Below are 15,427 nucleotides of genomic sequence, written 5' to 3'. Positions count from 1 at the left end.
AGAGAGGAAGTTCCGGGCCAGCCAATCGCTGGCTGGCCCAGAACTTCCTCTCCGATATCAGAATTGACGTTGGGGGGGATGGGGGGAAGGCTTGTGGGCCCAACGCTTGCACACGCCTGGCTTAGCATCGGGGAAGTAAGGAAAAATCGGTGTTTTGGGGGGGCAGGAGAGAGAGAAAGGGAGAAAGAGGGAGATGGAGGGACAGAGAGAGATGTTGGTTGGGGATGGAATGAGGTCTGGAGGAGAGGAAGCATGCAGGAGGCAGAAATAAATAAATAAACCAGAAACTCATAAAATCGCCAGACAGCAAAGGTAGGAAAAATTTTATTTTTAATTTAGTGATCAAAATGTGTCCGTTTTGAGAATTTATATCTGCTGTCTATATTTTGTTCTATGGCCCTCTTTTACTAAACCGCGATTGCGTTTTTTAGCGCAGGGAGCCTATGAGCGTCGGGAGCAGCGTGGAGCATTCAGCGCAGCTCCCTGTGCTAAAAACTGCTATCGCGGTTTAGTAAAAGGGGAGGGGGTATATTTGTCCATTTTTGTATAGTTGTTTCTAAGGTGACATTGCATATTTTAAAGTCATCTGCCTTGACCTCTTTGAAAAAAACCCTGAATACAAATTATAATTAACACTTTCTCTGCATACAATGTGCTTTGTTGTTTGTTTTTTTTTTTTTTTTTATTGTTGGTAGATCATTTTGACTTGGTCATTTTAAAAGTAACTCGCAAGCCAAAAAAGTGTGGACACCCCTGGTCTAGAATATCTCACCTATTACACTGGAACAAACTTTACAACAAAATATACAAGTCTGTATGGCATCAAGTACCCATAGCATATAATTCCTCATCAGTAAATCCATAGAAAACACAACTTGTTACCAGCAAACTTCTCAGCAACAGGCTCACAGAACACCTATACTTACCAGCAAATGTGGGCCCTTTCCTCCTGCTTTTCCTGGTGTCTTCACCATCATGATCTAGAAAAGACAGAGCAGGAGTTACTGAAAGACAAATATATGGCAAAATGGAAAACAACAGGACCAGATATTACACAAATACTGACTGAACTAGAGAGCTGAAAAGGAAAATTCATGGGCTAAGAAAAAAAAATAACCCAAACTAAAGGATGAGAGTACTATTGTTCTCATAGTCCCTGCTGTCTTCTCAGGGTAATAATTTTAAATTATTAATTCTACATGTAGTCATATAACACAGTAAATGTCAGCAGTTAAGGACCTGAATGGTCCATCTGGTTTGCCCAACAAGATGGCTAGAGTTGTATCTGGCACTTTATGCAGGTTACCATAAAGAAAAGGGATATCGAAAAGTGCATGGTGAGCAGCAAACAAACAAAAAAGCAAAATGGCCTCTCTACAAACAGGCAAAGTGCCCGCAAGATCTGGGACCCAAATATTCTTTATTCAAAGCAACCTGACAAGGTCCGTGTTTCAGTTAAAAGTTCGCGTCTAGGGTCTAGAAAAGCATATCAATATAAAAGATTATGCATAAAATCAATGAATCAAATGAAATGTATAAAAATATAAAGATATGTAAAAATACATCACAAAGAGATTCACATTTCTTTAAACCTTACTAAAAACATATTGAAAAATATATAAAATAATAAATGCAAATGAATAATAAAAATGAATATAGATGCTCACAATAAACATCACATAATGTTCCCAATAAAGTAACAATTTAAATAGACTGATAGATGTGATCAACAATTAAAAATACAAACAAATATAAAACATATTTTATCTGTATAGTTGTGTACCATAAGTACATCCAAATTATCAAAGGTATCAAGTCCCATGTAGTGGAAAACCTCCGTCCCAAATATCAAGCCTGTATTTTGACATTGCCCAGACTCAGATCCAATCTGACTATCCTGCAATTTGGTTTTTCTCTGACTCTGATCCATCTGTCTAGACTGGCATATATTCTTATGATCATCTTCATCAGATCATATTGTTTGACTGGCCTTTATTTTATTTTATATATTGTTCATTATTTTTATTTTTAATTGGTATTTTATCATTTTATTTTTTTTCTTATTTTTTCTTCTCAATTCTTATTAATTTACATATTGAATTACTTATTGGAAATCATATCTTGACTCAATCTTTATCTCTGTCTTTACATATTATAATTTTATTTTTCATTAATTGTTCCTCAGGTACTTTAGTTAGATTGTGAGCCTTCGGGACAGTAAGGGATTTTCTAAGTACCTATCTTTACTTATTTTATTTTTATTGTATCCTTAATGTATATTTTCTGTAAACCGCTTCGAACCTAACAGATTAGCGGTATATAAGAAATAAAATTACATTACATAACATTAAAATGGAAAATAAGATCCTTATCCTGCAAAAATATTTAATGAAAATAATAATAATGTGCCTACATACAATTCTTAAAAAAAATGGTACAAGTAAGCAAAACTCTTACTAAAAACTGTAAAGTGCAAATGTATTTAAATGCACGATATGTCTCAAGAAATTTATTAATAGTGAACGACTACCCATATTTGCAATCGCTATTCCCCAGATTGAATATGTTAAATTATTAGATATGTCCGGCCTGTCCAGGGCCTGGTCGATGGGGAGGTGTGAGGCACCCCCAGCATTGGGGGGGGAGGGGTTCTGGGTGGGAGGACAGTAGGGGTTTGGGGAAGGTATTTTGGTTACAGTTAGGTGGGTGGAAGGTTGAGATTTGCTTGTAGGGTGTAATAATTTGTGCGATTGTAAGGAGTTTTTTTTGGTTTTGGTTTTATGGCAGGCCTTAACTCTGTCTAGGGGAGGGGTATGGAGGGGGTAGGAGGGGTGGTTTGGCATTTTTCTGAGAGGTCACGGTTGATATCTGGGACGGGGTTTTCTTTTCCCTTTTCGGGCCCTTCCATGTTTGAATTTACAATTTTATGTTTACATACAACACAACCCGGGGGGTGGGGGATGATCGTGCTTGAAATTATGTACAAACTTTGATGTCTTGGCTCTTGTTTTTTATGCGGATGCTTGCATTTATTGTTTTTGTCGCTCCATGTCATCAATAAATATGTTTGTGACCTTGCTTCTCAGGGCTCATAAGAGTCCAGGGCCTGGAGATGGCTGTGCCCAGATTCTTCTTGATAGTTGGAATTGGGGATAGTTGTGACATATTAGTCACTTTGAAAAAAACTGATGATGATACTTTATTACTTGGTCTGTTCAAATTCTGTTTATGTAACGGTTACCATTGTATGGATGGCCGCATTATATTGTCTACTTTCTTTTTATTATCAATAAAAATGTTTAAACCTAATAGTGAATGACTGCCGTGCACAGAATACTTAATGAAACCTGCAGTTCCACATTCCAGAAAATTATCTAAGAAATACTAAAAAATGCTTGAAAAGAAACCCTGTGAACAGTGATGATTTGCAAAAGTTAACAACATATATATTAAATTAAGAAAATATTTAAATGCAATTCGTGCATCTTTATTTTAAACATCAGAAAGTGTTACAATTGTGTGAAGGTAAACTGTAAAACAAAGAACCAATATTCACGCCTCTAAAATACTTAAAGGCCTTTTCATGCTTCAAGCCACGTATGATGCCTTTGAAATGTCCTCTAGAGTAACTGCATTTGCTGTGGCTATGTGTCGCCTGGCTTGGCTGCGCATTGTAGACATGGATCCCAATTTACAGGACCATCTGGCAAATTTGCCTTGCTAGGGAAATGAGCTCTTTGATGATTCCACAGAAGCCACAAGAAAACATTATAGAGCAGGGAGCACAGGAGACCAGTTGGGAGTCCAAATTTAACTTCCGCAGAGTCTGCAATAAGCTCAAACAGAGCTGATGGTCTGAACAATCAGCAGACTGTGGAGTCATTCCCTTGATCAAAGGCCACCACAGTATGACGTCACCAGAGCTGTCTTTTTGTAGCCTCGCTCTGTTTTCCCGGGGCGTCTTGTTGAACTAGGAGTGTCACAGTCAAAGGACTCAGGTACCTGCCTGCTAGCCACGCTAATGTTAAATGTTTTTGAGCTAAGTTTTTTTTACTGAATTTGTTTCACAATACTGTATTTAAGTTGGTGCATGGTTTTTACTGCATGTTTGATTCTTCACAGGCACTGTATTAAAGCAACAGAAAATATCTCAAAAAAATGATCATCAATTTGGCTTCCTGATGTAGCTCTAGCGAAAAACAGACTTGTGTTGGAGCCGAGAAACATCTTCTCAGATAAGTGGCTTATTTCTAAATTTTGCAGAGCTATATGGACAATAGTATATAATGGAAGCTGTAGCACTTAATTAAAATGTGGAATGATTAAAAACTCACGCACTGTGTCAGCGACCTCACATCGCTGTTTGGCGCCCTGCTGAAGGATTTATGAGCACATTTGAAAATTTAACATATATTGATAAGTCAATAATACATCTATTTTCAAAAATTTAGCAAGTTGATGGGCAAGGGTTTCTTCCATTTTTCTGCTTTCTTCTCCAAATCTACTTTTCCATGTCTTCCCTTCCCATCTATCCATAAGAAGCATTTCTTCTTATCTCTTCCCTGCTGTACCCATTGCTGTGCACCATCTCCTCCCTCTGTCTCCTCTTCCCCTCCATCCTTGTACACCATCTCATCCCTCTCCCATGGTCAAACAACTCTGTCTTCCCCCTTCCCCCCTCATATGGTCTGGCATCTTTCACCTCTCCTTCCCATAGCCTGGAATCTCTTTCCTCTCCCATGGTCTGGCATCTCTCTCTCCTTCCCTCCCTCTTCCCAAGGTCTAACATCTCTCTCCTTCTCACCTCTCCTTTCTGCAGTCTGGCATCTCTCCTTCCTGCAGAGATATTATTAGATTTTCCCATTTTATAAAGCTACAAACAAATGGAATCATTGTTTTAAGAGATACATGATTAACTTCCGTTCATTGCCTGGCTCTCAGCTATGAGGTGCAATATAAAAAATGAACTGCATATTTGGAACTGTGTCACTCACGTGCCATTGAGAACCATTCCATGAAATCCTGCAATTTACTAGGGCCTCGCCTCTTCCTTTTATTTCCTGTGTCATCACTGATGCTTCGTGGTAACACAAAGTGTTTCCCTAAAATATAAACCACAAATTAGGACAAAAACAGAAAAAGTCACTTTACTAAAAAAAAAAAAAAAACCAACCAAATGATTAAAAACAAAAGCCACTGCTGGAAGGAATATTCAGCCACACACAGGATTACATTCAGGAGCATACTCTTCCTAGGGAAGAAGGCACATAAGACCCAGTGTCCACTCTTTCTATGAGAGTCACATATACCCAGCAGATTCCCAAAAAGAATAAATTCATTTCTTGCTGCCCAGTTCAAGGGATAAGTTGTGGGTTTAAACCCAGCTAAAACTGCCAGCGACTAATTTCACAGCTTAATTGTATGTCGAGTGAAAAAACACTTTGAATTGTTTTATTTGTGCTACCTGTTAATTTATTAAACTAACCTTAGTTTAGTAATACTTTTAAGACAGTGGTCTCAAACTCGTGACCCATGGGCCTATTTTGCAGCCCGCGGTCTGTACATGATTTTGCACATTGGGCAGGAAGAGAAGCTCCAGTGCCAGCATCAGCTGACTTGAAACTTCCTGCTGCCGTCCCGTATGCCGGGACTCCTGCCTTCGCATATCTTCTGGGACTCATTACCTCCTTTCCCTAGCCTGCCACTGCTGATGCAGGGGGTGCGGAGACAAGACGAAGGCAGGAGTCCTGAAAGATACGTGGACGGCAGCAGGAAGTTTCAAGTCAACTGACGCCGGCACCTCTCTTCCTGACCAGTGGCGAGATCACGTACAGACCACAGGCCGCAAAATAGAGGTATTGCTGGGGAGGGGAGGATGGAAGGGAGAAGGGGTACTGTTGGATAGGGGGGAGGTAAAAGGAAGGGAGAAGAGGTTCTGCTGGACCTGGCAGAAAGGGAGGGAAAGGAAACGTGCTACACACTGGAGGGGAGGGTGAGATGGTGCATGGGGAGAGAGCGAGCTTGTTCGGTTGGGGGGTGGATGCCACAGAGGAAAGAGGCAAAGACAAAGAGAGAAAGCATGCAGGAGGCAGAAAGTGTTGGACTCATGGATGGGGAGGACAGAAAGGAGGGAAGGAGAAATGTTACACTAGGGAAGGAAGAGAGAGAGAGACACAGAGACATGTTGTTTGGTTGAGGGAAGGAGGACCAGAGGAGAAGCATGCAGGGGGAAGAGAGAGAAAAATGTTGGACTGGTGGAAAGGAAGTAGAAATGTTGGACTGGGAGGGGGACCAGAAAGGAGGAAGGGAAGGGAGATAGACTGCAGGGAGCAGAAAGGAAGAAGGGAAAGAAAAATGTTACACTGGGGGGAAGGAGAGAGAGATAGGAAGGGAAGACATGGAAAAGTAGATTTTAAGAAGAAAGCAGAAAAATTGAAAAATTGAATATTAAGTTAATGCCAACAAAAGACCTGTCAGAACCAAACCAGCGAAAATACAACCCTGGCATCTAATTTGTTCAACTTGTCACATAGATCATTGACTACAGCTGAACTGTCCGTTTTAAATAAAGGTTTACCATTTGTGCCTACTGCTGCATATTTTCCTTTTGACATCCAGATTGCACTATTTAAGTTTATACGCAAGTGCAAATTGAAGCATTTTTTCCATGACAAGGAGGAACAGTCTGCAAAACCTCCGTCGAGCGATCCATCTTGGGATACATCATTGAAAGTTAAATCTACGTGGTGCCCGCCTGGGTCAGTAGACCCTCATATTCAGGCATTTGAGAATCTAGTGCATAAAGATTTGGAGCATTTAGAACAAAATCTTCCAAGAATGCATTTCAATCCTTTTTTTCTTTATTTATCAATTTAACATTTTAACAAAATCAAACATTTTGTACATAAAGGTTATATGACTACAACGCCTTAGGAAAACTAATAAAAGAAAATTCCTTTTCAATAACTTCACTCTATTCACACAATCTCAAGTCCTCAAATTGATCCAAGAATCTACGAGTGAATTCAAAAAATAAACTTTATACAAAAAAAGAAAAAAGGTATCTCATGACTGATTCAAGGGGCTTATATTTCTACTTTTAGCTAGCCATTGTTCCTTCCTTTTCCAGGCGTTTCAGTGTCAGGAAAGTTGCAAGTTGAGCCGGTTCAAAAAACACATATTTATTATCTCGATACCTTACTACACATTTACATGGAAAACGTAAGAAGAAAATACCACCTAACTGAGCAACACTGGCAATAAAAGAAATTGACGTCTACAATTTTGAGGTTTTTTTACTAACATCTGGGAAAACTTGGATGTTCAAACCTAGAAACTCCTTGGATTTATTTTTAAAGAACATTTTTAATATTCATTCTTTGTCTGGCAATAATGCCACAAATAATAGAAGAGTTGCTGGTTTAGCCAAGTCTTTATCAGATACTTCCAACATTGCGGTCAAGTCTTATTGAGGTTCCTGCTCAACCTGAATCTGATCCTCCACTTGCTTTTTCAATACTCTACCAGGCAAATAATACGCCCGATTAAAGGGAGGTATTGAGTCCTCGGGAATATTCAAAATCTCCATGAAGTACCTCTTTATCATTTCCCTTGGACTTATAGAAGGAACTCTTGGAAAATTCAGCAAGCGCAGGTTATTATTCAGGAAGCTCGGTAACTATTTTCCACTGTTTCCAATTTCCTTCTAATAATCTGATTAATCTCAGTTACTTCTTCCTCAATTTCTCCCATTTTAAAATTTACTTTGGAAATATCTTGTTTATTTTCTTCTATTGCTTGTTTCTGAGTTTTTAAATTCTTTTCCCCATCTTTAATCTGTTTAGACAATGAGTCTCCTAGTTTGGAAACCAAGTCCCATATTGAATCGAGGGTCACTTCAGCCAGCTTCACAATATGAAAGGAAAGTTCATGCAAACTTTGTCTCGGCTCATCTTTACCACTTTCAAACTTCTGGTCCTGGTTTTTTCCTCCCACTGATGTTCTAGCCGCTGGTGTAGTCTCTAGACTTAACAAGTCCATTGAGTCTTCTATTCGCTGGCTCCCAGGTGGTTCAGCATCTCGGTTGGGGAGTGCTGCTGCTTCCGGCTCACTCCCTTTGCGTGGTGAGCTAGCGCTCAGCGACGGGGGAGGTGGATGCCTCATGTCGGGGCTCAGGGTAGTTTCTAACCCAAGGACTTCCGGGTCGGCGTCACTCTGCGTCGATGGATCTTGCGGGCAATTCCCCAACGTTACTGACTCCCTCTGTAGTCACTGTAAAAATTGCTCAATTATAGCAAGAGGGGGATTTTCAGAGCGCTGCAAGGCTGCAGCAGTACTCCTACCCCTTCTCTTCGGCATCGCAATAAATATTGGTAAGGAAATCTGCTCAAACAAACAACGATTCTCACAGCGTCTGATCAGTCAGCAGGTACCAAATGCCATCTTGGATCTTCGCATTTCAATCTTATAAAACTCAAAAATTAAGCATTAGTGGCTCTTGCCAGAGATGATAGCATCATAATCCATCCAGCGGACAAAGGAGGGGGGAGTGGTTATCATGGATAGTGAGAAGTATGTTGAGGAAGCCATGTGTCAGCTCTCAAATTCCGTATACTATGAGCCATTGGAAGAAGATCCCACAGGTTACATTAATAATAATAATAATAATAATTTTATTCTTATATACCGCCAACAATCTTGCGACTTCTAGGCGGTTTACAATAAAGAGAAACTGTACATACAGCGAATTACAGAGTATAGCAGTGTACTTCTGATAATGGGAATATTATATCACATCTGTTGGTGCAAGCTTTGGAAGCTAAATTCTAGCCTCCAAAGCTTGCACCAACAGATGTGAAAAGGAATTTATCCTGGAGTGCAAACATCCTCGGATTCCTGTAATTTATTTTGTTCCAAAGATACAGAAATCTTTAGAGAACCGTCCAGGCAGACCAATTGTGTCAGAGATAGGTTCTCTTTTAGAACCGTTGTCAACATTTTTGGACTCTTATTTAAAGTATCATGTCCCACTGGCTCCTTCGTATGTTCAAGATTCCACTAGCATGATTAATATTTTGACAGATATCAGTGACGTTCTCTCCCATGCCATGTTGATTACCAGGGACATCACGGCGCTTTATACCAATGTGCCACAGAGAGAGGCTAGTGACATTATCAGTGAAGAATTGGAACATCTTGATCTCTCCAGGGCAAGGAGGGATTTTTTGGTGAATTTGGCCTCTATAGCCCTGAATATGAACTACTTTCAATTTGATGAGCATTTCTTTTTTTTCCAATTCTTTATTCATTTTATCATCTTACAACAAGTACACAATATTATATCATAAAAAATAAAAACATCACTTTAATTTTTTACTAATGTCATCCTAAATATATAAATTAATCCCTCCCCACCCACCCTTCCCTTAAATATTTCAATCAAAAAAATCATATAAATATTTGAGCATTTCTATAAGCAAATCAAGGGCACGGCGATGGGTGCCAAGATGGCCCCATCCATTGCTTGCCTGTACGTTTCTAAGTTTGAACGGCTGTTTTTGTATCCTTCACAGTTCTAGCAACATTTTCTCATTTGGAAAAGATACACTGATGATATTTTCACAGTATGGATAGGCACACGTGAGGACCTGGACCACTTCTTTGATTGGCTTAACCAATGTGATGGGAATTTGTGTTTCGCTATGACAACAAGTGAACATCAAGTGGTATTTTTGGACATTTCCATCCAATTGGCACAAGGCAAATTTACCACAAGTATCCACGAAAAGGAGACAGATAGGAACAATTTATTGCAATATGGCAGTTTCCATCCCCAACATTTGCGCAATAACATCCCCACAGGTCAATTTTTGAGATTAAGGAGGTTGTATACTGTCAGCCTAGCTATCGCTACCATTCAGCATTTTTTGTTGGCATTACTTATGTCAGCAAAGGCCTATGGGAAATTATATCAATCTGACTCTGGCATGGGAATGCAGATAGACCCTGAGGGCAGGAAGACTGTTTTAAGTATCCCTGATTGATATGTTTTAAGTATCCCTGATAGCCCTGATTGAATCATGACTAGCTAAAAGGTGTTAATGTCTGATTAAGAGGGTGCTTAGGACAATGGGTCCAGGTGCACAGATCAAGCACAGAGACTAATCCCATCTTCCATGCTTGCAGGTATCACATCCTCCTTTGTCAATTAAATTGACCATTGTCTCAAACAGTTTGCAAGTTCTAATCAGAAAGATACTGGGACATACAGGTTTCTATATTCAGCCAAGCTATAAAAGCCTGCTCTCTGCAAAACACATCTATCTATCAATGTATCTATCAATCTATCTATCAACCTATCTATCTATCTCTGGAGGAGAGGGGTCTTGGCTCTCCCTCTCTTTCTCTGTCTATCCTTCCCTTTATCTATGGAACACGAAGCTTAGACCATCCCCCTTTTCTCTCTCTCTCTCTGCCTCTCCCTAGAACTTCACGCTTCCTTCTGAACTCTGTAAGGCAGGGAAACTGCTTTGCTCTCTGCTTAATTGTAATGCTTATAAATATTGCTTTTCTGTAAGCCTATTTCTATAATATATTTTTTATGCAATCACCTCTGGCTGTGCCTATTATTTGATTCTACTCCCTGGTGAAACTTCAGTGAGGGAACTGAACCTGGGACCAGCGTTTGTCAGTACGCCTTTCACTTAACCCCTACCACCATACATTGGGGGGGGCCACTAACAAAACTGACATTTTGGGGGCTTGTGCACCACGGAGGACTTTATAGCTCAAGCAGATATGAAATTGTGGTTTCGAGACAGAGGCTACCCTGCCTCTGTTATAAACAACCTAACACAATGGTACTTGAGAAAGGTTGAGATTCACCAGAGACATACACCATATATCCAACAATAAATAACTGTTGTTCAAATTAATGTGTGTGTATCCTCAGTGTGATCATTAAGTTATAATGGCAACTGCCACACCAGAAGTCCCAGCTTAATTCAATCAGCAGGCTCTTGTTTTAATCCACGCCCACACCATCATAGGCATACACCTGTTTGAAGTGCAATAACGCAAAAGTGCAATAAGTAAATTTCATAAATAATGTATAAAAGTCTCTAGTAAATCTCATCCAAAAATATTTATAATTTACTCCTCAAACGATCAAAATAGATAATACTTAGCTCAAGAATACTGTCCACAATTCATCCTCAATACTTTTCAATCCATGAATTTCATCCATAGGTGATGTCTTTTCATGTCAGCATAGGTCTGGAGCTGCACTTTCAAAGCTCAATCAGTTTTAAAGTGTACTAAGTGTGGGCAGGAGTTTCAGCTCAATAATACCATCCTCACCTCTGTAGTCTTTTTTTTATCCAAGTGCCACGACAGTCAGATCTTTGTTCTTTCCTTTAAAAACATTGGATAGTGCTCCAAATATATTTGTTGACTTTAACTTGGCTTAAACTTGAATGTGATGCAAAGTTCTGTTCTTTAATGTCCCTCCAGACCGGCACAGAACGGATGGGTTTACGCTCCTCTGCCAGCAGGTGGAGACAGACATAATCACTTTTGGCAGTAGTACAAGTGGGCTGTACAATCCCATCTACAATCAGTCTGTTCTCAGTCTCCAGCAGGTGGTAAGCCTGTGCAGTCTTTCTTTTGGTTAGTTAGGGCCTGTTGGATCTGATTAGTGACCTTTCTCTTGTCCCTTTTTGTTGACTGGACAGAGCTTAGGGGACCCTCTTGGGGGTCCTACCGACCTCAGGGGTGCCACAGTTGAAAGGGTTGGGTCCCTTCCCCCATATCCCCCACATCCTCAAATTTTATTTTTTTAGAGGAGCCTCAACTGTATGCCTGGCCACCCGTCAGGCACAGAATACAGTTTAGAGAGCAAGTGCATCCTCAATACTTTTCAATCCATGAATTTCACCTATGTGGATGATTAGTTGTCCTACATTTGCTTTATTCTTTTTTTGTCTAAACTATTTCCTTATTATTATTTTGCCTCCGACTACTTACCGGTATATCTTAAACTATGGTAAAATGTATATCAAAATAAACTGAACTTGAATTTAGATGGCATGCTGCTTGTCCATGAAGAGATATCATATATATATAAATAAGCATTGTAACCAGTACTGTGGTCCGGCCAGGACTCCACAGCTCCTCTAGTGGTTACCAAGTAAAATGGAACTAGCGTGTGACCCAGGATGGAGTCATCCTGCAGGACTGGACTGTTAGTAATCAGGAATTCAAAACAAAAACCACACAAAGTCACAACAATGGAGGTTTGTAGCAAAAATAATTCAGTTTTACTTGTTCCTTCATTCAGGTAAGTAGTTCATCATTACAGCTGCAAAATTGTCAGAATTCAAAACAGTCACAAAGCAACAAAATGCCAAAAGGGGCAGCAAATAAAACAGCTCAAAAATAAAGTTCAAATTAGCAGCTAAGTCTTCATCTCTCTGTGGAGCTAACACAAACCTGCTCCCAAGCAGCTTGTTCAGTTATCACAGATATTGTTCAAGGTACTGGCTTCCACAATTCACTGTAATTGACAGCAAATAAGTAAAGCCTCTGGCAACTCTATATTATTGCAACTATGTTTCCACTGTAGCAGGGACAAAGTAACTAAGGAGTCAGAAAAACAATTTGAAATATAAACAAGAGAGACTGACTCTATTATGTTAGCACAACCCAAGAGCAGGACCTGCTATGCAAAAATATGGCTCAGAAAAATGTAACTCTAAAGAGGGAGAAGCAACCCCCTCTTAAGACAAGAGTTTTATCTTTTAATCATTGCTTAATAAATGCAAAGACAAGTCCCACTTAAGGGTGTGAGTTGTAAAAAACTGGATGAATATCTTAATGTGTATATTCAAAAAACTTCTGAATAATTTCAAATCTTGCATTCGGGTTGACACTAGACACTTTTGCAATCAAAAAGGTTGAAAAAATAAAGGTACTTATCAGGGTCCCGACGCGGCCCCGTTTCAGTATCTGCCTCAGGAGACCCCGTCTGGTAACTGCTAGAAAGGGTAACAACCATGAAAAAATTCCAAAAAGTGTCGTTCTAGAAATGAAACGGGTTGCACAGAGATGTTTCATTTCTAGAACGACACTTTTTGGAATTTTTTCATGGTTGTTACCCTTTCTAGCAGTTACCAGACGGGGTCTCCTGAGGCAGATACTGAAACGGGGCCGCGTCGGGACCCTGATAAGTACCTTTATTTTTTCAACCTTTTTGATTGCAAAAGTGTCTAGTGTCAACCCGAATGCAAGATTTGAAATTATTCAGAAGTTTTTTGAATATACACATTAAGATATTCATCCAGTTTTTTACAACTCACACCCTTAAGTGGGACTTGTCTTTGCATTTATTAAGCAATGATTAAAAGATAAAACTCTTGTCTTAAGAGGGGGTTGCTTCTCCCTCTTTAGAGTTACATTTTTCTGAGCCATATTTTTGCATAGCAGGTCCTGCTCTTGGGTTGTGCTAACATAATAGAGTCAGTCTCTCTTGTTTATAACTCTATATTATTGCCAGGAAAGGAGAGTGTGTCAGGTTTTGCAAAAATAAAGCCACAGGAATGGCTTTTCAAAACTCCCGCCCAGGGTATTAACAAAACCTCTCCCCAAAATTCACACTCCTAGCTTTACAAAAACATCCCAGAAAGTCCAAACAGGCAAACAGTCAAAAACAACTCTTTGTGGCTAGAAATCAAGTCCACCTGCATGGGCTCAGGAAAGTCAGTAGCACACTCTGCAAAACCTTCTTGACAATCCATGGGTTCCACATCCAATAAAGGCAAGTCCTCAGCTTGACCAGCTTCTGTGAACTCCATGGGCATGGGTCTATTGCTCCTGCTTGGCCCAGGGGGATCCTCCCTAGCCGGCCTGCCTGTCTGATCTCCACTGCTGGCTTACATACTCTAGGGCTACGCCCTACTCTAGCTGAGTCAGCAGTGTTCCAGGATGCTCTTGGGCTACCCTTTTGTGGCTTGGGTACAGCTCATCTAACTCATTCTTCGATAGTTCAGGCTCCCTCTGGTGGTCAAAGGAGATATTATCAGAATCATGATCAGGAGAGACCTTGGAATTCGCCTTCCGGGTTTTCCCTTTTACTTTTTCCCCTGACCTAACTGGGACCTTGGCAGGCACAGCGCCTGACTGATCACAGCATGCAACACCAGTGTGTATAAGAGTTCTCAGGATTAGGAGACACTGTTGCTCAGACGATTATCATGGCACAAGCATATATTAGTAAGCACATGCATAAGGTATGGAGAAATAGGCTCGAGGTTAGAGCAAAGAAATGACAACCAAAGAAGTCAGGATTCAAATCTGCTTCTCCTATCAACAGTTTACAATCACTTCACCCTCCATTGTCTCAGATATGAAACTTAAATTGTAAGCCTTCTAGGGAAGGGAGATATCTGTTATAGCCAGAAGCAACTTCCCTTAAACTCACATTAGGAAAGATGAGTAATTAAATCTAAACCCAAATGGGTAGATTTTACCTAAAGTTTTGTTTCTTTTCTGCTCCGAGGGAAAAAAATGAAACATTTTCATTGACAAATCTGTACAATTTTTACAGAACGCAAAACTTTAATAAACCTACTTGAAAAAGATTTAGGGCTCCTTTTACGAAGGTACGCTAGCAGTTTTAGTGTGCGCTAGCTGAAAATCTACCGCCTGCTCAAAAGGAGGCGGTAGCGGCTAGCGCGTGCTAAGGCCCTAGCACACCTTCGTAAAAGGATCCCTTAGTCATGGCATTTGTAGTTTACTGCTTTCTCTATTAATTCTCAAAGATGAGACATATGGTTTCATGCTACTAAAAAGCTGAAAGTGGAAAAATCAACAGGTAAAAGCTGCATTTCGCCTTCCTTACCTTTTTTAAAGGGCTTATCCTCGGTAGATTCAAAGGGATCAAGACTTCGCCAAGGATCAAGAAATTCCTAGAACAGGATTTAGTTTATTAACAGCAAGATGATTACCCTTTCTGAAGAACATTGGAACACAATAATGAGAAGTGAAATAAATACCTCTGTCTAACAATTTTATAAAACAGCTGTAAAATAGTTTACTGATGATACTTTGCTTCACATAGCTAACAAAATTGATATGTCTCTTAAGAGTGTTGGAGAAAATGTAGGCAGATAGGCATCTGATCCATATTTAATGGGAATTCTCCAGAATGATGATTGATACAGGAAATCAGCAAAATAAAATTAGCTTTCTATTAGGCTCTCCAGACTGGCACAGACGAATGGGTTTATTCACCTTTACCAGCAGGTGGAGACTGAGAATCCCCGACTTCTCAAGTGTGCTGTACAGTACTCCTAGAGTCAGTCCTTGAATAGCCAAGCAGCTAAAGATTAGCCCATGCTTGTGATTGTTGCTGTTACTCCAAATGAAACAA

At 39.9% G+C, this 15,427-nt stretch overlaps 1 protein-coding gene across 2 annotated transcripts in view; it reads right to left on the bottom strand.

The window, feature by feature from the left end:
• NCAPH2 (non-SMC condensin II complex subunit H2) overlaps positions 1 to 15,427 on the bottom strand; it is a 79,260-nt gene that overhangs the window by 25,827 nt on the left and 38,006 nt on the right. For both annotated transcript variants that reach the window (XM_033958146.1, XM_033958147.1), the window contains exons 12-14: positions 14,897 to 14,963; positions 4,995 to 5,102; positions 927 to 980 (exon numbers count right to left, since the gene is read on the bottom strand). In XM_033958146.1, coding sequence (XP_033814037.1) covers positions 927 to 980; positions 4,995 to 5,102; positions 14,897 to 14,963 — 229 coding nt within the window. The remainder of the gene's footprint in view (positions 1 to 926; positions 981 to 4,994; positions 5,103 to 14,896; positions 14,964 to 15,427) is intronic.

This window comes from Geotrypetes seraphini, chromosome 9, assembly GCF_902459505.1.
Source record: "Geotrypetes seraphini chromosome 9, aGeoSer1.1, whole genome shotgun sequence".
In the NCBI taxonomy this organism is placed as follows: domain Eukaryota; kingdom Metazoa; phylum Chordata; class Amphibia; order Gymnophiona; family Dermophiidae; genus Geotrypetes; species Geotrypetes seraphini.
The sequence above is the reverse complement of the archived record's forward strand: the minus strand, read 5'-3'. Positions and strand labels throughout refer to the sequence as shown.